This window comes from Mastigoproctus giganteus, chromosome 10 (genome assembly GCF_048544385.1).
Source record: "Mastigoproctus giganteus isolate SK-2022 chromosome 10, ASM4854438v1, whole genome shotgun sequence".
In the NCBI taxonomy this organism is placed as follows: Eukaryota; Metazoa; Arthropoda; class Arachnida; order Uropygi; family Thelyphonidae; genus Mastigoproctus; species Mastigoproctus giganteus.
Window position 1 is genome coordinate 170,849,640 of NC_143584.1, and position 21,551 is coordinate 170,871,190.

General features: G+C 35.7%; 1 protein-coding gene across 1 annotated transcript in view; it reads right to left on the minus strand.

Moving 5' to 3' along the window:
- The window catches only part of LOC150079477 (late secretory pathway protein AVL9 homolog), a 269,555-nt gene that overhangs the window by 132,948 nt on the left and 115,056 nt on the right, over positions 1–21,551 (minus strand). The window contains exon 8 of the mRNA XM_090383082.1: positions 13,812–13,946. Within this exon, the coding sequence (XP_090239208.1) occupies positions 13,812–13,946 (135 nt within the window). The remainder of the gene's footprint in view (positions 1–13,811; positions 13,947–21,551) is intronic.

Consider the following 21,551-nt stretch of genomic DNA (forward strand, 5'->3'; position numbering starts at 1 on the left):
AGTACTTGTCAAAAGATAGTCAACATGGAAAGAAGTTACAGCAACAAAGAGTATGCGGACATGCACTTCATGTATGGTAAAGCCAACGGCAGTGCACTAGAGGCTGCACATTTGTAACAAGAAGCATTTCCCAGTCGAAGGCAGTCCAACAGACACACATTCATCAGGGTACTTCAACGCCTGTTTGCTTGTTTATACTTGTCTGAGATGACAGAGCAAGTCTCTCCCATGCCAAATGTGACAGAGTGGTTGGTCTGAGCAATAAACACAACAAAGTCTTCAAGCATCTGTCCCAGCCAGGCTAAGTTCTCTGGCTCTCAATTCCATTGAGTAGTTGTGGGATGAGCTGGAAGGCTACCCAAATAAGAAACAACTGTAGATCAAAACCCTGCTGGTTCTACGCTATAGCCCTGAATCAGGAAGTTCGGCTGGGAGAATGATCTCGAACCGGAAACCTTACATAGAGAGCATTACATCCTATTGGTTCCAACAATGTCTGGCTGTTTTTTGCTCCTCTTCTTGCGGTAACGTCTGGTGGGTGGTATTCTCACAATTCGGGTTATGGTCAGTAACTCTTTCTTCACTTCATTTTGTTTTGTTCTTTTGAAGATGTTGAAGTACAGAATGTCAAAATTTGATCCTTGTTTTCTGTTGATAGAAAGGTCACTAAAAAGCTTAATGAAGAAGGCTTCCTTGAAGTTTCTTCTTTTGTAATTTTGATTAGTGGTGAGTACTGTTATATCCCTGAATTCCCAAAAAATTCCTGCACTGGAAGGGATGGTAGGCTGTATCTGATTTTTTGGACCTACCATACTGCACATCTTTTTGTGTTCAAGTCAAGATGATGTCCAATTTCATTTCAACTATTTTGAAGCATCTCTTAAGAAATGGAAGTCACTGCATATTCAATCCGGTCTTTTAACTCTGATTTTATAGCCCTCCCCCTTGTTTTGCATACACCTTGTCCTTTCCCCATATAAAGAAATCCATGAGGAGACACATAGCTACATATCTTCCAGCAGAGGTGGAAGATATGCAGCCACAATTCAAGCATATCTAGGTAATTTGCAGAGTACACAGCATTTTCTTGGAAGAAAATGGCTCAATCATCTAGCTGATGGACAGTGTGCCCCCAAGTGTTTACCTTGGGATTATCATGCTCGTGTTCACAAACTGAGTGCGGATTTTCAGATCCCTATATGCTACAATTGTGTTTGTTAACTTACCAGACAGGTGGGACGTTGCTTCATCACTGAAAATGACATTTTCCAGACAGTGCTTATCTTCGTCTATATGGTTGAGAATATGAACAGCAAATTTCTCTCGTTATTTTTCCTGGATGATTTGCATTTCGTAAGCATAAAGTTTCAATCTCTTGCAAATCACCTGTGCAATGTTGCTCGTGGTATTTGCAGCTGCAGGCTTGCCTGGCGGATAGATTTTGTAATACATGGGTAAACACTTCCCAAAGTTCAGAAACTTTACCTGCAGATACAATAGAGCTACCTGTTCCTTTCTGGTGCAGCACACTGCCGGTTTCTTGAAACTGTTTCAACCATTGCCTCACTGATTATTCCGTAGGTAGATCTCTCTGGAATTCCCATCGAAAAGATCTCTTTATAGTTAATGGAAATTTATTATCCCACAGCTCTGATAACAGTAGCAAACAATTTTAAGATATCTATTACAATAAAATTTTAATTGAACTTCATAATCAGGTGAATAGTTTATAGTCACCATGTATGTCTAATTCTTCCTTAAATTTATTCAAATTACACACTTCCATGATACCAGATTGTTGTTTGTTCCAAAAACCACTCTCTGGCTAAAATCAAATTTTCACATATCTATCCTGCACCCATCCTTTTTAAGTTTCAGTTCATGTCCTCTAGAGTACATTGTCTATGAAAGAGTTAGAATATCATCATCATTACCCAATCCATTTAAAGTGTTAAACACTTCATTCAGGTCCCCTTACAAGCATTTAGTTTCCAAGTGCTGCAATTTACAGAACCGAAATATTTTCTGGTAAAAATATCCCTTGTGTTATGGACTAACCTGGTTGCTCCTCTCTGCACTGATCAAAGAGAACTATATCTTCCTTGAAACAAGGCCTCCAGACCTATATTCAGTACTGAAGTTGTGGCTTTACTGCCTTATACCAGGGGTCGGCAACCTGCAGCTCGCGAGCCGCATGCAGCTCTTTAACTTTTAGCCCACATGAAGCAAAGTTTGAAATGGAGTTAGAGGACTTAAAAATGAAGGACATGTGGAGGGCAAGACTAAAATGCCTTAAAACTGAAATTGAGGATTTGGAGAGGCAAAAGGCTGCTCTTGCAATTCTACATAAATTGATGCTGAGAGATGAGCTGAAAAAAGGAAGACCAAATTGTGTTCAATGCGTTGTGTAGCTTACCAGACACGTATATAAATTTGAAAATATTTGCATTTGAACTTCCCTCGGTTTATGGTTCGAAAAGGTTGCCGACCCCTGCCTTATACAATGGGATAATCACCTCTCTCACTGTTGGCAAAATTCCAGTATATCACTGACAGAATCCCATGAAATGTTCTGGCTCATGGGATTCTGTCAGTTTTCTGTTTTTTAACAATTTCTGCGGGCAAATATTTTCGTACATGAACTATATGAAAAATAAATCAAGAAACCATCTGAACAATGCGAGTCTCTCAGCATGCATAAAGATGAAAATTACAGCATACTTTTCTGATGTTGAGAGACTCGCTCAAGAAGTTCAGCAGCAAAAATCACATTAATTAGAAATATTATTAATAAATAATATTTCAAAATATATATATATTTTTAATAAAACACCTTCCCACTCTATTCCATTTCTTAAAAACTCTCCCCCCCCCCCAGCTTGAGCTGAAGTGCAGCTCTTCGGATTCTTTTTTTTTTTTTTTTTTTTAATTAGACCAAAAATGGCTCTTCAGTCAAAAAGGTTGCCAACCCCTGCCTTATACAATGGGATAATCACCTCTCTCACTGTTGGCAAAATTCCAGTACTGACAGAATCCCATGAGCTGTTTTGGCTCATGGGATTCTGTCAGTTTTCTGTTTTTTAACCAACGACTCCATTATTTTCCCTGGAACAGAAGTTAAGCTAATGGGTCTCTAATTATTCACGTCACATTTTGATTCCCTTTGTGAATTGGAGATACATCTGCACATCTCCAGTCCACAGAGACCTCCCCTGAATCCAAAGATGCTTCTTATAATTATAGCTAAGTGTTTGCTTACCTCCTTTGCTGCCTCCCTTAATATAATTGGATAGATCGCAGGCACCTTTTTTATGTTAAGCTTTAACAATTTCTCTTCCACTTTCCTCTCAATTTTCCCAAAATCATTTAGCTCTCTGTTGGAGTATGATACACTTCTGGTTTCCCCTTCCCTTAACAATTCCTCATGTGTAAATGTAGATTCAAAATACCTATTAAATTTGTCAGTAACACAAGGAGGATCATTAGCAGTAAAAACATACATAAAATGGACCAATGTGATTCAACCCTTTATATATTAATATAAGTAAAGAAGTCTCTGCTGCTTTTCTTTGCCAGAAACTTCTTGTAATCTGCCTTAGCTTGCCTAACATCTTTTGTTACTTGATTACAGAATTTATATATCCATAGGCTTCTGTATCACCTGATAATTTATATGAGCCCAATGCACTTTTCTTCTCTGCAACCTGCATCTGTAGTTCATATGACATCTATTCAGGTCTTAAGCCTTGAACAGTATTTTTTATTTGGTATTAAAAGCATAGTAGCTTCTACGATTACTTCCCTGAATGCTTCCCATTTAGAATTTTCCGCTGGTAATATCATCTGTTGGTCCCATTGCACAGAATTTCAAAACCGTCTGAGACAACTGTAGAATCAGAACAAAAGCCCTTCCCTATACCCCTGATTACATTGCACTTTCACCAAGAAAGAGAAGAATGATGATGATATCCAGCTGAGGACCCTGGGTGTGCCAAGCCCATACTCACAAGATGTGTGCCCCAGCTCAAATTTCATTGTAAAGTTGATAAGTCAGTCATGGAAATGAATGAATTGCTCTGCTCATTGCAATTTACAGAGATGATGCTATGATGACGATAATGAAAAAAAAAAAAAAAAAAAGCTTCCTTCAAGTAGTTTCAAATTTGAACGATGCGTAAACATCAAATTTTATTCTAAACTTGATGTCAGCCACGGAAATTCAATGCATCATCTCCATAAATTACTCATTGAGACGATGCTGTGTTAAAAAAAAAAGGGGGGGGGGAAGCTGTTTATGTGATTTCAAAGGGAAAAAAAAAAAAAAAAATCATATGGTGCTTGATATGACACCATGCAATTTTGGCCATTCCCAAAACCAGACATGAAAGGAAAATAATCTGAGTAAATTCAAGAAATCCAATCAAACACAACAGACCAGCTAAACGTCTGGTCTGTTGTGTTTCACAAAAGAAGACTTTGTGAAAATGTTTTGATCAGTGGGTGACACAATGAAACAAGTGTGTGATTGCAGAATCTTGCATTCATATCAATGATCACATTTGTCTTTAAAAATCTATGCAAAAAAAAGGGTGACATTTCTCTCTTTAAAGTTGTTTTGTCCTTTAAACTGTTCTTCTGGTCCACATACTTTAAACTGCATAGACAATGTAATGGTCTAATTCTCAAAACTGAAAAAACCTGCCCTTGCAACGTTTCCCCTCCGGTATTCCACTACTTTGAAACGAAATGGAAATACAGTAATACTCCATATAGCACTGATAATTGGTAGCGAAACTGTTTCGTGTTATGTGAAACCGTGCTGAGTGAGATATATTTATAATGGGTTTTAATTGAATGCATACCAGAGAAACAGTCTACAAACAAATTATAATAAATCTATAAACAAGTTGTGCTTGATAGCCAATTAAAAGGATTTGAAATAAAAATATTGCAAAAATTTTATTAATGAAAAGGTAACATCATGAGAGATGTGAAAAAAATCTTTGTTTATTTAGGTATTTCAATAATGAAGTTTGGTGATGTCTCTTCTTCTCGGCGTAGAAGTCTTTTTAGCACTGAATCTCATGTAAAATTTGCTGTATCTTGATGCTACGTTCAACATTTGGATCTCTATTCGTAATTGCCTGGCAGGCCATGTCAACCCCCCAAAAACCTTCTGCAATTCTTCAATTGAAAATTCTTTTGGTGCCACTTCAGTGTTATCCACTTCAGAATTGTTTTCTTCTTCTATGAAGTTTGCTTATCAATTTCAAGGAGAGTTGAATCATCTAAGTCATTTGATTGTGAGTCAATGCAGTCATGTACATTGGCGATGTCCAAAGTTTCAAATCCCAAGTCTTTTCCGACCTTCACAATATCTTCAGCAATTGTCTGAACTTGCAATTCAAACCCATTGAAAGCATTGCCAAATGGGGCAAAAAATGCTGCCAAACAGAATGCATGTCGTTTGGCAGTGATTTCTAGTCAAGATGCAGATATATTTTTGATCGCATTCCTGATGTTATAAAATGTTTGTAAAGATAATGATCCCACTCCTGTTGAAGCTTCAATCGCTTTAGAAAACGTTTGCTGCAGATAATATGCCTTGATCCATGGGTTGTTGTAAGAGAGACATTGTGTTTGATGGAAGAAAGAATATTTTTACATTTTCATTGAGATCAGAAATTTCAGGTAGATGGCCTGGTGCATTGTCTAAAAGCAACAAAAATTTGAACTCCATCTGCATCTTTGCAGTAATGTTCAACCGTCAGACAAAAATAATTTGTGAACCATTCTATAAACGGTTCTCTTGTAATCCATACTTTCTTATTGGATCACCAAATTAAGAGGAATGTACTCTTTACGCAACCCTTCAGAGCTCTTGGGTTTTCTGCTCTGAACACGAGTACAGGATTCAATTTAAAATCCCCAGATGAATTTCTACCCAACAAAAGTGTTAAATGATCTTTTGATGCCTTATATCCAGGTGGGACCTTTTCATTTTCAGCTAAAAACGTTCGTGAGTGCATTTTTTTCCAGAACAGTCCAGTTTTGTCGATGTTGAAAATTTGTTCATCCTTGTAGCCACCTTCTTCACTGATGTGTTTCAATTTACTGGGAAATCTTGCAGCAGCATCTTTGTTTGCACTTGCACTTTAACCTGAGATATGAACATTGTGAAGCCCAACACGGTTTTTAAATGGAAAAAAAAAAAACCAACCATGACTGGATGTAAATATTTCTTTAGTCTCCTCCTCTTCATTTTCTTGTTTTTCCTTCTGTGTGTTATAAAGGCTCATGGCTTTTGCTTGTATAATGTTTTGACTGAAAGAAATTCTCTTTTGATTACAATCTTCTATCCATATTAATAAAAGACATTCCACATTAATCAATAGCAAACTTCTTTGCTTGGTTATCCCTTTCGTCATGTAAGATGCTGTAGAAATTCCTTGCTCTTTATTACTGATCTTTCTTTCGAATAATTGTTTGCACTGATACTTAATTCATTCCATTTTCCCACGCAATTTTAGCATACGATGCACCATCTTTGTGGCACTTGATAATATCAAGTTTTTTTTCTAATGTAAGCCATTTATGTTTAGTAGCTCCACCGCTTTCATTACTCTTCCTTTTTTGACTCATCATTTCGTATTTAAAGGGGTAAAAAATAAATTGTGAAATGAAAAGCTATCACATTGTGTCATCAGGACGGAACTAAGAATACTGAACACTGTTGCAAGGTGCTGCTGGCAGCCTGAGGGAAGCTATTGGCGCATGTGAGACAATAGAGTTGGCACTGCAGCATATATGTACGCATACCTAGGCTACGACAACGCAGCATATATATAGAGTATGTATCTAGATTATTGAATGAGTTTTAATATGTGCAGTAAATTTTCGACTTAAACTTAATTGAAAACTGTGTTATATTGAAACCAGTGCTGTTTGAAGCTGTGCTGAGCGAGGTATTGCTGTACTGTTATGACAGCCTACCTCAGAACTAACTGGTCCCAGATCAGGTAGAAGTGGTCTGTAGCAGCAACACACACAAAATAGTGGTAAAGAGCTGTTCAATGTGAGCTGCCACGCAACATATGAAATCAGTTTTCAAAGTTGTAACATGGCTAAGGCTATCCTGTTTTGTTTGAGTGTTGTCACTAGAGCCCACCTGCTATCTGAGGGACCAGTTAGTTCTGAAACAGGCTGTCACAGTAGTCTCATCTTTAAAACAAATGGGTAATTAACCTATTGGTGAGGGCAACAAGGGAAATTCGCTGCAAAGGCAGTTTGTTCTGCTGTGAGAATTAAGACCACTTAAGATCAATGCAGTTTAAATCCTGCTGACCACAAAAGCAGATGAAAAGAAAAGGTAATTCTGCACACATCTTATAATTTCTATGTCTGTCATATAGCTTTAGCAGTTTTATAACTTTGAATTTCTCTCTTTTAGTGCTAGCTTTATTCAAGTAAACTTTCATTGTTCTTGCATATTATGGTTGTGGTTGGTTAAATTACAGTTATGTGTTGCACATGTGTGACCTGGTGAACAGACTGTCATCACTTTAGGATAATTAAGAGCAAAGAGATCACTTTATAATAATTAAGAGCAAAGGGAGAGCGAGAGAGAGACTGAAAATGCCCAGTGCAAATATAGCTGTAAAAATGTATGCTTCATTAAATCTCTCCATAAACTACAACTTACAGATGCCCACAAACAATATTTAATTTCACACAGCCAAGATTTTTTTGCTACCATTATAACTAGTCATACAGCTTGTTCAGGGACAAGACTAAAGAAGGAAGGAAAACACTAAATAGCTAATGGCCACCCACTTGGCTTCCCATTGCATACTAACACTATGGAAAAGATAGTCAAGTGAGTGGCCTTGGCCTTAACTGCCTGCTATAATTATGATGGTGGAAAAAAATGAAACTTGGTGATCTTTGTTATTATGCATGAGACACTGATTAAATTTCTTCGCAATAGCTTTATTAAAAGAAAAATATCATGTACATTGATAGAGTTCCTCTTCGTAATAATTATTCATCATAAAGAATAGTTTTTTTTTTTTTCTTATTCTCTATTGTGAAAATATTATTTTCTCTACCACAACCACTGATATTTGCTATAACTATGCTTACTGACATTTGTTTACATTTAACAATTTGAACTGTTATTTGTTTGTTTGTTTGTTATATGGTTTTTTAGGAGCATTAGCAACTAAGGCCATATGAACTGTTATTTACATTTTAACCACTAGTACCATCTTTTAGTCAATATAAATATTTACATCTATGTCTTATTAGGGAAGCCACTGGCTTTTGCTGTACTGAATGGTCAGGAAAGCTTTTGACACTGTTGCGCATGGAAGACTATTGTACAAATTGGAGCAGAATGGTATTAAGGATAAGTTGCTACAATGGATAAAAGGATGGTTAAGTGCGAGAAGACAGAGGGTGGTAATCAATGGGTGCTGCTCTTCTTGGACTAATGTTATTAGTGGAGTCCCACAGGGTTCGGTGTTGGGTCCACTGTTGTTTTGTATATTTATCAATGATATTGATGAAGGTATATCAGGCTTAATGTCGAAGTTTGCAGATGATACAAATGTTGGCAGGGTTGTTAATGACAGTAATGGCAGTGTGCTACTGCAACAGGATCTAGAAAATTTGAGCAGATGGGCTAAGAAGTGGCAGCTGAAGTTTAACCTTGACAAATGCAAAGTACTGCATATGCATAGAAGTAACCCCAGAGAAACGTACCAATCGTGTGGTACTACACTTAAGGTGGTAGTAAATGAAAAAGACCTGGGAGTAATTGTGCAGTCAGATATGAAGTTTTCTGAGCAATGAAGACAAGCTGCCAGGACAGGTCATGGGGTTTTGTCAATGAAATATAGGAATTTTGCTAGCAGGGAAAAGGAGGTGATTGTCCCTCTGTATAAGGTAACGGTCAGGCCACGCCTTGAGTACTGCGTGCAGGTCTGGAGGCCTCATTTTAGGAAGGATGTAGATTTGCTTGAACGTGTACAGAGAAGGGCAACAAGATTTGCGAGGGGAATGAAGGGATCGTCTTACCAAGAGAGGCTTAAGTTCTGCAAATTGCAGTGGCTGGAGACTAGTCCCCTGCGCGGTGATCTGATTGAGGTGTATAAGGCCTTGAATGGGTTGAGCACGCTGAATTCTGATGGGATTCTTCCACTTGTTCAGATTACGAACCTAAGGGGGCATAAATTCTAATTAAGAAAAGACAGATGTAGAATAGATGTGCGGAAATTTGCCTTTAGCCAGCGGGTGGTTAATTGCTGGAACAAACTTCCATCTGTCATTGTGGAAGTTGATAGGTTAAATAAATTTAAGGAGGAACTGGACAGGCATTTAGAGGGAATGGTGTGATTTTTTTTTTTTTTTTTTGCTGATGCTGCATAAGCTCATACATTTGCTTTCTTGCATCACATGCCACTACTACTACTACTCCGATATATTGATTAGTTTTTTCTCATTATTAAAAGCAGATTATTGGAGTTGATGAGTGCAATGCCTTCGCATCTGAAATTTACTTAAGGGTACACCTTCCAGACTGCCTCAGTTAGGGTGTTTACCCCCACTCCCTTTTCCGCTGTTTTAAAATAGGATAACGGACTTCTACTGGCACTATCGATAACATGCACTGTCTGTAGAAGTCATTTTCCAATTTTAAAACAGCAGAAAGGGGGATAAAAACCCTAAGACTGAGGCAGTCTGTAGGGTGTACCCGCAAGTAAATTTCAGCAGAGAAGGCATTACACTCATGAACTCAAGTAAGCTGCTTTTAATAATGAGAAAAAACTAATCAATACATTGTTATCAACTTCTACTGCCACTACCAATAACCCACACCATCTGTTTACCAAGAATGAATGGAGAAACTGCGCTAGCAAGAAATAAGTTTGTCCAGTAAGTTTCCCGATGTTTCCCGTGTTGGCTTTCGTTACCTTCGCCGGATATTCTTACCAAGAAGGACTGAAATTCTGTAATTTGCAGTCTGGAAATCACTCATCTGCATGGCTATTTGTTATTTGGTTTTTAGGAGCATTAGCAACTAAGGCCATATTGCTCAGGGATATGCGGTGGTCATTCCTTGACCTTTCCGCATCCTCCGTATTTGGTGGTGACGGGCTCGAACCCCGGTCTAATCAAGAAGCGTGTGCTACGCACTGCTGCTCCTCCCCACCTGGCATCTGCATGGCAGCCTTAAATGTATAAAGCCTTAAAAGAATTAAAGTAGTAAAACCCACGAAACAAACTAAAATAAACTAAATGCAGTGAAACATAAACTAAATGCAGATGGCATCTTTACTCTTTTTCAGACAATACCTGCAAGGGAATATAAATTTATATTAAAAAAGGAAAATAAATAATTGCTGGAATAAAGTTCCGTTTACAAGGTTTGATTAAAAAGTTCAGTGAGTGCTGCAAATATTAATTTTATTCAATGATAAATGGTTATATTGTTAATATTCCTCAATATTATCTCCTGCAACTACACACTTGTACCAACATGTCTGCCATTGATCAAAACATTTTTGATAGTCTTCTTTTGTAAATGCCTTTAGGCAGTCGTTTATGTTTTCTTTGGTCAAAATTCAATGCTGCTTGTTGATCAAATTTTGTATTTTGAGTACATGCAATGTATGAGAAAAACAAGTGTTCACTCAAAGCAGCCTTCTGCTAGACTGGTGTATAACAAGTTAACTTGATATGCTCAAAAGACAGTGATGTAAGCTTCACTCGTAACCTTTAGCTACTGCTATGCATTCAAGAATTATAAAACCATTTGTTGAACTTTCTAATTGAATCTTGTATGTAAAAATATTACTGTTGTTTATAGAGGGCTTGGCCATAGAATCACAGTCATGCATCTCTGTTTATAATACCTAAAAAACTGTTTTGGATATATGCTTTTTCCTAACTAGGGATAACAAAATACATTTTTTTAATGAAAATCTCAAACATGAAAGGTATCAAAACCTATAGCATTTAGTATCATACATGAATTGAAGGAGATGGGGAGGGAGGGGATGCCAGAAACTTTGCTCTAGAGACTAAACATGGGTTTCACTACTTCAAGCCTCCAATAAGCAAAGTGATGGTATTACACAGGTTACACAGTCATCTACCGCCTAGTTTTAAATTAGTACCAGTAAGAAATATATTATAGTAATATATTATTAGTGTTAACTAACTAATGCTAACTAGTACCAGAAGTGGTACTAACTAGTATTAGTACTATGCACAATACTAGCAGTACCATGCATGGGTTGAAGGAGATGGGGTGGGAGGGAGGGGATAGCAACACTGAGTAATGGAGGAATTTGAAGGGGCATATGGATTTTGTTGGTGAGTTTAAGGAGTTTATTAAGGTGAATGAAGAAGTTGCTATCACAACAACAACAGAAGAGCTGATGAGTAACAAGTTTTTGTTACTCGTGATGAAAGAGAAAAACACTTCTGCCTTCTAAAAAAGATGGCCACAATGTATTGAATATAATAGGGAATGTGTTATAAAACTGCAGTAAAATAATAAAGGAACAACTATTGCATTTTATAATTTTTGAACTATACTTAAGAAAGCATATAAGACAAAAACTGTGCAAATAAAATTAGATCCTTTCTTTAAATTAGATTAATTTATTTCTTTTGTATATACTACATACAGAATAATTATATTAAATTAAAATAAATAATAAATAATAAATTAAATATATACATGTACAATATTTTTATTTCAATTATGTTGTTTCTTTTCTCTTAGTTTATCTTATAAATAATAAATAAAGGAAAATACAGTAATTCAAGGTGGTAGATGACTTTCATCAACTGGTGAAATACCACCACTTTGCTTATTGGAGGCTTGAAGTGGTGAAACCCATGTTTAGTCTCTAGAGCAAAGGTTCCAGCATCCCCCCTCTCCCCCCATACTTCTCCTTCAACCCATGCACGGTACTAAGTACTATAGGTTTTGATACCTTTCGTGTTTGGGGTTTCATAAAAAAAAAAAAAAAAAAAATACCACGAAGTTACGCGATAGGTGGGTCGAATTTGCATAAGTCGGGGTACAACTTTGCATATAAATACATATAAATTTTGTTTAATTGGTACCAAAGACTAACAAAAACAATAGTTTAGAAGAAAAATATTTAATAAAATTGCAATTGTTTATACATATTAATACAAAATACATATTAAAAAAATAAATGAGTTACTTAAAAAAGTTATTTCGACGTCGATGGCTTCATAAAATCTAACAAATTCGTCTGACAACACAGCGCCTTCTTTTTTTCACGCAGAATTTCTTCGTAGCAAACTAATAATTTTTTTATTCCTTGCTTTATAGCTATAACGCGTTCTTCGTTGGAGTCTGTTTTCTAAAATTTTTAAGCCCTTTTCAATTGAGCTGAGACCTTCTCTCAAGCTTGCAATTGTCATGTGATTTTCTGGTGGAACTGGGTCTGAGTGTTAGATACTTCAGTGACGTTTTGGTCACGCATCTCTATGAGCTCATTCATTGTCAGCTCCTGACTATGTGAATCCAACAGCTCGTTGACATCATCACCATTGACTTCCAAATCTAATTGCCTGGCAAGATTAACAACTTCTTCTATCACATGAGTGACATGATCAGTTTCTGGCGTTGTTTTTGTCTCGTTTTTGAAAAAAAAAAAATGGACAAAGTTTCTTCCAGACACCATTCAATTTTTCTTGTGAATTTCATCCCAAGATTCTTCAATGATTCTTAAGACATCTAAAACATTGAATTGTTTCCAAAAGTCTTTAACAGATATCTCACTATTTTGTCTCATAGCTTCATTCAGACGTGCAAACGAACGCCTCGTGTAGTAGGCCTTGAATGTTTTGATGACTCCCTGGTCCATCGGTTGAAGCAAGCTGGTTATGTTTGGAGGCAAAAACACAACTTTCACACGTGGGTCGAAATTAATTAGGGTGGCAGGAGGGTGACCGGGTGCATTGTCAATAAGAAGCATCACTTTAAATGGAATCTGTTTAGACTTGCAATAACGTTCGACTTCGGGTATGAAGTGGTGACCAAACCAGTCATCAAAAAAGGAAGCTGTCACCCAAGCCTTTATGATTTGACTTCCAAATCACTGGTAAGCTAATTTTAGATATATTTTTTAAAACTCTTGGGTTTTCGGAGCGATAGATTAAGAGAGGTTTTAACTTGCAGTCACCAGCTGCATTCCCGCCAACCATCACTGTCAATCGGTCTTTGGAAACCTTAAAGCCTGGAAAGTTTTTTCTTCGTGAAAATGATGTAATTTCCGACAAAAGTTGAGCAAGAATTCGAACGTACACATATAAATATGACAGTTGGAATGCAAATTCTTGTGTGCAGCTCATGCGGCAGCAAAGTTGAATTTTGTTCATCTTTCGCTCTCACTCTCCACCGTCGCACCGTATATCGATAGCATATGAAAAACAACCTTGAAGATAGTGGGCGGCAGTGTTGCCAAACGAAAAAATCAAGAACCGTGTAACTCAGAGTTCGCGTAAGTCGGGGTATTACTGTATATATTACTATTATTATTGTTAGACAAGGCTTTTGTTATTGTTAAAGTACAGTATCTCCTCAGGAGTTAAAATAATAATTTCTTCATTACAATTTAGTGTAATATCTTTTTTTCATTAAGAAAGATTATAATTTCTCAATAATAAAAACAGATGTACTGAAGAATCTTAAAAAAATAATAAAAAAAAAAAATCAGTGATAAATGTATAAAATTAACTTTTAGACAAAATAAGAAAAATACCTCTACTATAACATCAAAGAGATGTTTTTTTTGCTTAAACAGGACATTAGTAGCTCCAACCACAAAACTGCGGACATTCACATCACTCAACAGATCCAAAAATGGAAGTGACAGGTATGGATGACATAATGATCCCTGTTTTAAAAATAATAATAATAACTGCCAAAAGCAAAAAATACACAAAATATTCTAAATTAATAATTACCAGTTTATTTATAATAGGGTACTGTATATAAACATGCCATTCAGAGAGAACATATCAGAATTAATAATACTTTTGCATCCACTTTAGAAAAGGTGCTACATATAATTAAGCAGAGGATTTTCAGAAAATGCATGTTTTGTTTTTAAAGGTATAATTTGAACAAACCCATATAAAAGGTTTACAACAATTCTTAAAATGCCAAATTAGAGATATCTTTTCACCATAATCTCTGGGCCACAAGGGCTGATATGCCAAGTAAAGCCAAACTGGAAAATACAATGTTAACAAAACCTTTCCATTCACCTTCTCACATTGCCAACAAGTTCAGAAAGAGAAGAGAGGGGAACATCCTTTGCCTAACTGTCATGTTAATACACTAAAGAGTCAACCAAAGATACAATCAGCAGCAAAGTATTTTCAATGCTAAACAAAACCTGTTATAAGTCAAGGATTAAATTTTTACCTGCATTTAATGTATGCTCATTTAATGTTCAAGGATTAAATGATAACAAGCATTTAATTCTTAAAATGGGTCAAAACTAGATCAAAATTTGACAGTAGTTAAAAAGTACACATATAAAAGCAGACTAGCTAAACAGTGAAAATACCAAAAATTTAAGAAATAAGAAGCTTACCTTTATCCATTCACTCAACTGCCCACTTCTTAAGAACATTTACTTTTTAGCAACTACATACATTCCCAAATTCAGATTGAATATTTTTTGGGCACTAATTAGATACCATCTAAACCAGGGGTCCCCAACCTACGGCCCACAGGCCGGATCCGGCCCGAAAGACTATTTCATCCGCCTCGTGAAATTTATTCTATAGAAATCTTTTTTGGTTGCTACATATCGTATATAAGGATATTTTTAATCAAAATATAATGTAAATGCGTCCAAATATAATTTTGTAACATTGTTGCAACTCTGTGCGCTTCCACTTGGCAGCAGTGTTTCTTGCGATGTCGGAAATCCGAACAGTGCGAGTGCCCAAGGCTATAAGTTTATAGCCTCGAGTATTTCCAGCAAACACGAGTTGTCAAAAAGTGAAATAGTAAAGTTATAATAAGCGACAGTTAAAACAATTGCTAAACACTAATCTAAATATTAATCAAGTATTAGTGAAAGAATTGTATGCAATGCGTTCTTTGCAGTTTGTAATGTAAAGGCCTGACATAGCCGAGTGGTCAGGAGCAAGACTGCATAGAACGCGTTTCCTTGAATGAACCGGGGTTCAAGCCCACGACTACTAAATACGATAAATATTTGTGTTGACGATTTATTGTAAACTCTATTGACTTGGTTGTTGTGCTGGAGTATAAATGAATTTTTTAAAGACGAGTACGCATATTAATCTTTCTCCTGGTCAGCTATTCTCATTCAGACTGTAGTCGTCGGGCCGCTGCACCGATTATCATGTGCAACAATTTATTAGTGCTATTTGTATAAATGCATATTATTTTTAATTTTATTTAACTTTGAATTTTTAATTTTAGCAAATCAAGATGTCAAGGAAAAGAAAAATTGATTCTGAATGTCGTGTCTTCAATGAACTTTGGTTGATTAATTATTTTTTTAAAAGGGACAATAATCGATGTACCTGCCTTATATGTAAGGAAGCAGTTTCTGTGTTGAAAGAATATAATTTGAAACGGTATTATACGACAAAACATGCCTCAACTTATGCTAAAATTCAAGGAGAGTTGCAAAACAAGAAATTACAAGAGCTGAGCTTTGATTTCAAGAGGCAACAACAACAGATGACATGTTTCACTAATCAGAATTTAAATTTAATTAGAGCTAGTTTGCGAGCATCTCAAATCATTGCTGAAGAAGGGAGGGCTTTTACTGATAGCGAGTTTATGAAAAGAGTGTGCCTATCAATTACAGAAGAAATATGCCCTGATCAAGTTAAGCACTTCGCTGCTATAAGTTTATCAGCATCAACTTTAGCAAGAAGAATCAAAGACTTGTCTGCTAATGTTAAAGATCAGCTGAAACAAAACGTTACAGATTTTATAAATTTTTCGATTGCAATTGATGAAAGTGAAGATATTACCAACACGGCACAGTTACTCATTTACATACGCGGTATAAATCAAAATTTTGAAGTCACAGAGGAACTGGCTGCACTTGAAAGATTGAAGAATAGAATTCTTCAATCTGGTGAAAACATATTTTATAGCGTATCAAAAGTGTTTGAAGACCTGCAGCTTGATTGGGAATTGTTGACAGCAATTACGACCGATGGTGCAAAGAATATGGTTGGAAAAAATATTGGTTTCATCGGCCATGTTAATAAATATTTTGATTCCAAAAACATCAAAAGACCTATGCAATGTCATTGTGTTATTCACCAGCAATCGTTGTGCAGTAAATTTTTGTCTTCGAACTCAATCACGTCGACTATAATTAGCATTGTGAATTTTATATGCAAAAATGGCCCGAACCATCGTCGGTTTAAAATTTTCTTCGAGGAAATTGAAAGCGAATATGGTGATTTGTTGTATCATACAGAGGTGTGATGGTTGAGTCGCGGTAATGTGTTAAAAAGATTTTTTCAACTCAGAACCGAAATAGACAATCATGAACGAAAAATTAAAACCAGTCCCAGAATTAACAGACTCTAAATGTTTATGGGAACTTGCATTTTTAACAGATATTTGTGAACATTTGAATACACTGAATAAAAAACTTCAAAGTTGCGATCTACTTGTAAATGACTTGTTCTACAATATTAAAGCATTTCAGACAAAATTAGAATAACAGCAGGCCCCCGTTATAACGCGGTTCGCTTTACGCTGATTTGCTATAATGCTGTTCTTATATTATAACCTGTATCTGACTATAATGCTGTCAAAACTCACTGTAATGCTATTTTACTAGCATACAGATTGAATTTTTGGCAAATCCGTCTTCAGTCCAGTCTGTTTTGAGCTTTTTTTTTTTTTTTTTTGGCAAAAGGAGAAAATAGCCACCATGAAATTAACTACAGTAATTATTTTTATAATTTCTACTCTATGTACAAAATTGAAACTTTCAATATGCTCTATTTTCTTGGTGTAGATAGTTTCAAGGGAGAAATTCTTTTTTAGTACACAAGCTGAAAAAATTTACCATCCAGTGTCATATGCTGTTATGAATTCTGCATTTTCTGTTCTGACCTGTAATAGAAAGATACTAAAAATAGATTTACTCCCTATCTCTTCTTTTGTTTTATTGTGGGAACTATAACTTCCGAAATGTTTTTCACACAATCAATCCCATGAGTGCTAAATGCGGTGCTGTTTCTTGTACAGTATTCTCTTGTCTTCTGAACTCCTCTGACCTTGTGGTCACCCGAAGTACATAAAATTTGTTTGTTTTACTGTTTTGGAAATTCCATAAACATTCTTCATGACTCACACCATAATTGATTACAGTACTTTTCGTGCAATAAACAACCATTTGATTTTACTGAATGGTAAAATCGAACTTTTCAGACAAATAAAACATTTGTCACTGTCTTCAGCTTACTTGCCAGAGGAATTCTAGATATCATTCAGTGCATACAGTGTTAGACATACAGAGAGTTTACTGTACTCGAACATCGTATCACAATCAGTGCAACGCAGTTACATTTGCAGAGAGTTATGGCGGATAAGAATGAAAAAGCAACAATATCTGGACGCGGTGCAAAGATTGGAAAGGTAAGAAAAACATTGAGTCTGAAAATTAAATTAGACGTTTTGAAGAGAATTGATTCCGGTCAAAGACAAGTGGATGTGTGCAATAATTTAGGACTGGTAGGTTCAACTGTAAGAACAATCATAAAAAATAAAGAATCAATTTTAGCAGCTGGAAAAACAGCTGTTCCCCTGCAGGCAACTAAATTGACCAGGGCTAGGCCGGCTATTATGATTGAAATGGAGAAACTTCTACATAATTTTATTGAAGACAACATTCAACGTAGAATTCCATTAAGTTCAATTATTATTAAAGAAAAAGCGAAGAGCCTATATGAAGATTTAAAGGAAGCTCACCCCGAAAAAAATGTGGAACCATTTAGCGCTAGTAAGGGCTGGTTTGATAGATTTAGAAAGCCTTATCACCTGCACAACGTAGCAATACAGGGAGAAGCTGCAAGTGCAGATCAACAAGGAGCCGAAACTTTCAAAAAAGAATTTGTTAAAATTATTGAAGAGGGATGTTATACTCAACACGTTTTTAACATAGATGAAACAGGTCTTTTTTGGAAACGAATGCCTAAAAGAAGTTTCATATCGAAAGAAGAAAAAAACATGCCAGGCTTCAAAGCGGCGAAGGATCGGTTAACTTTGTTGTTGGGTGGTAACGCTGCGGGGGATTTTAAATTAAAACCCCTTTTAGTTTACCATTCCGAAAATCCAAGGGCTCTTAAAGGTTTAGCTAAATCAAACCTACCTGTAATCTGGAAGGCTAATAAAAAAGCTTGGGTAACCAGGCCGCTTTTCATTGATTGGTATGCTGAGTTCTTCTGTCCTGCAGTAGAAAAATATTGTGCAAAAAATAACATTGGTTATAAAGCAATTCTAATCATGGACAATGCGCCAGGACACCCAAGCAAAGAGAGCTTAGAAGACTTGAACAATCACATAAAAGTTTTTTTACATGCCTCCAAACACTACGTCTCTGATCCAACCAATGGACCAAGGAGTAATTGCCACATTTAAAGCGTACTACATAAGGAACACCTTTTCCCAAGCTATTAAAGCCATCAACACTGAAAATGTACCGAGCTTAAAGGAGTTTTGGAAATCCTATAACATTAAAACCGCCATCTACAACATTTCAAGTGCCTGGGATGAAGTGACTCAGAAAACCATGAATGGAGTGTGGAGGAAAGTTTGGAAAAATTGCATAAAGCATTCCCAGGAACCTGATGATTCCGTTGAAAATGTTAAAACACAAATTGTCGAGCTCGGAAAAGAAGTAGGATTACACGAAATTAACGAAGACATCGTACAAGAGATGATCGACAACGACAGGGATGGCCTCTAATGAAGAACTAATGGAAATTATAAAAGAACAAGAGCTTGCTATTGAGGGAGATGATGATCAAGATACTATAGATGAAGAACCGATGAAGTCGCTGACTGCAAAAGGACTTAGTGAAGCTTTTGAACACTTCGAAAAAATGTGTGATTATTTCCGGGAGAACGACCCTGACATGGAACGAAGTGCCAAGGTAATAAGAAATTTGAAGAAAGAAATGAATCCCTACATGATGTTGTACAATGAGAGGAAGAGGGCCAAAGCACAACCCAAAATCGACACATTTTTCAGTCCAAAGATATGAAAACTCGAGAGCACAGAGGGCCATCAAATTAATAAATTCATGATTTTTGTTAGTTAATTACCTCATAATTATATGTGTATATAATGTAGAATATTTTATATGTACAAAATTTTGAATATTAAATATTTTTAATCGACATTGGTGCATATTTTCACTACCATTTATTACTGATTAGAAAATATCCTATGGAATAGACCGCAACTCACAAATACATATGTTACCTTATGGGAATACGGCGCTCGCTTAGCGCGGATTCACTTAGCGCTCTGTTTTTCCAGAACGAACTATCAGCGTTAAGCGGGGGTCATCTGTATTTAAAAATCAAATTGAACAAAATTTTTCCCATTTTTTGTGTGTGTGTGAAAGTTCATATAATAATATGCCCAATTGTGATTTTTCTACCGACAATTTTGTGCGAAATCTTGAATTATTGATGGAAGCATTTGTTGATTTCGAAAACAATAGAAAATTATTTACATTATTTCAGAATCCATTTGACGTAAATGTTTCACAAATAGATAAAGATCTACAATTAGAAATCATAGATCTTCAAAGTAACGATAACCTGAAAACATTATTGAAAAATGAAACATTAATTAACTTTTATAAAACTTTGACAGAAAATGAATTTCTAGAATTAAAAAAATTAGCAAGAAGAATAATTTCTATTTTTGGTAGCACTTACCTATGTGAACAAACATATTCAAAAATGAAATATATAAAATCCAAACGTCGATCAAGAATGACAGATGAACATTTGCAAGACTTTTTAAGATTGGGAACTTCTACTATTAAACCTTTAATTGTAGATAATTATTTAGCAATAATTATCTACAATTATTGCTAAATCAAAACAACTACAAACATCTCATTGATTTGCTATTTCTGTAATATCAAATGTGATTACTGTATAATAATAAAAATTGTGATTACTGTATAATAATAAAAATTGTGATTTTTAATATGACTATGTCTTTATTTACAATAAATATCCCTTGTTTATAATTCATAGTTTTTCTATCTTGTACACCCCATTTGACCTGGTGAAGTCGCTAAAATTGCGTTTTTTGGTTTAAAGTGTTTTTAGTCGTCAAAATTGCACCGACTCCGGGCCGCCATTTGTTATGGATTTTCTATGTGGCCCTCCAATGAAAAAGGTTGGGGACCCCTGATCTAAACAATTAACCTCTCATAATCAAAAGTATATGAAAACAAAAACAGAACATATCCCAACAGTTTTCTCTCATCACTTAGGAGAAAACTGTTGGGGAAAGTTTCATGGAAGGATATGATCCACTTCCAAATTCAGAAAAGCAACAAAAAATATGTGAAAGTTTAAAAAAAAAAATATGCATCCCCTATCATCACCATCAATAACTTACTAGTATAGAATAAATCAGTCCTTCAGGACATCAATCCTCCTATGCCAGTCTATTTCCTATTAGAACTTCATTTCTAGAGAAAGTAAGCTCTATTTCTTATAATGTTTGCTTGATTGCTTACATTTTCCTCTTGGTCTGCCGTTGGGCCTATTACCATTCATTTTTGCTTCAAATACCTGTTTAGCGAATCATCATTCTCTTATCCTTTCTACATGCCCAATACCACCTTATGTTTGATATTTGTTATCTCAAGATTTCACCTTACTTCTTCATCTGTACCATCTTCATCTTAGTGTCATTTATTTTATTTTTATTTTACGACTGCCCCAAGCACAAGAGGTATTAAAACCTCTCGTATTAAAAATAACCTTACAAAAACCTTAAAAGTCACAAACTGCACACTTCGAATTCACAATTTCTTATGGTCTCAAACAAGCACAAGTTCAATAGCACAGAACCTAACACGAGGATTTCCCAACAAAATAAAATACAGGAATTTACCAATAATTTTTTTTTTGCATGACAACTAGCGCGTCAACAGCGAGGATTCACAAAAAAGGCTTTTGATTGTGTTTGGCATAAAGGTCTTCTAAACAAGCTTCCATCTTATGGTTTGCCAACTGTTTTTAGTAATTGGTTATCCAGTTTTCTCTCTGATCGCTCACTGAGGGTGATGGTAGATGGCTCTTTGTCTTCTAACTTCTCCACTAATGACGGTGTCCCCCAAGGTTCAGTTCTTTCCCCCACTCTTTTCCTCTTATATATCAATGACCTTCTTCCATTGACTGGAAATCCTATCCATAATTTTGCCGATGATAGCACATTGCATTCAAC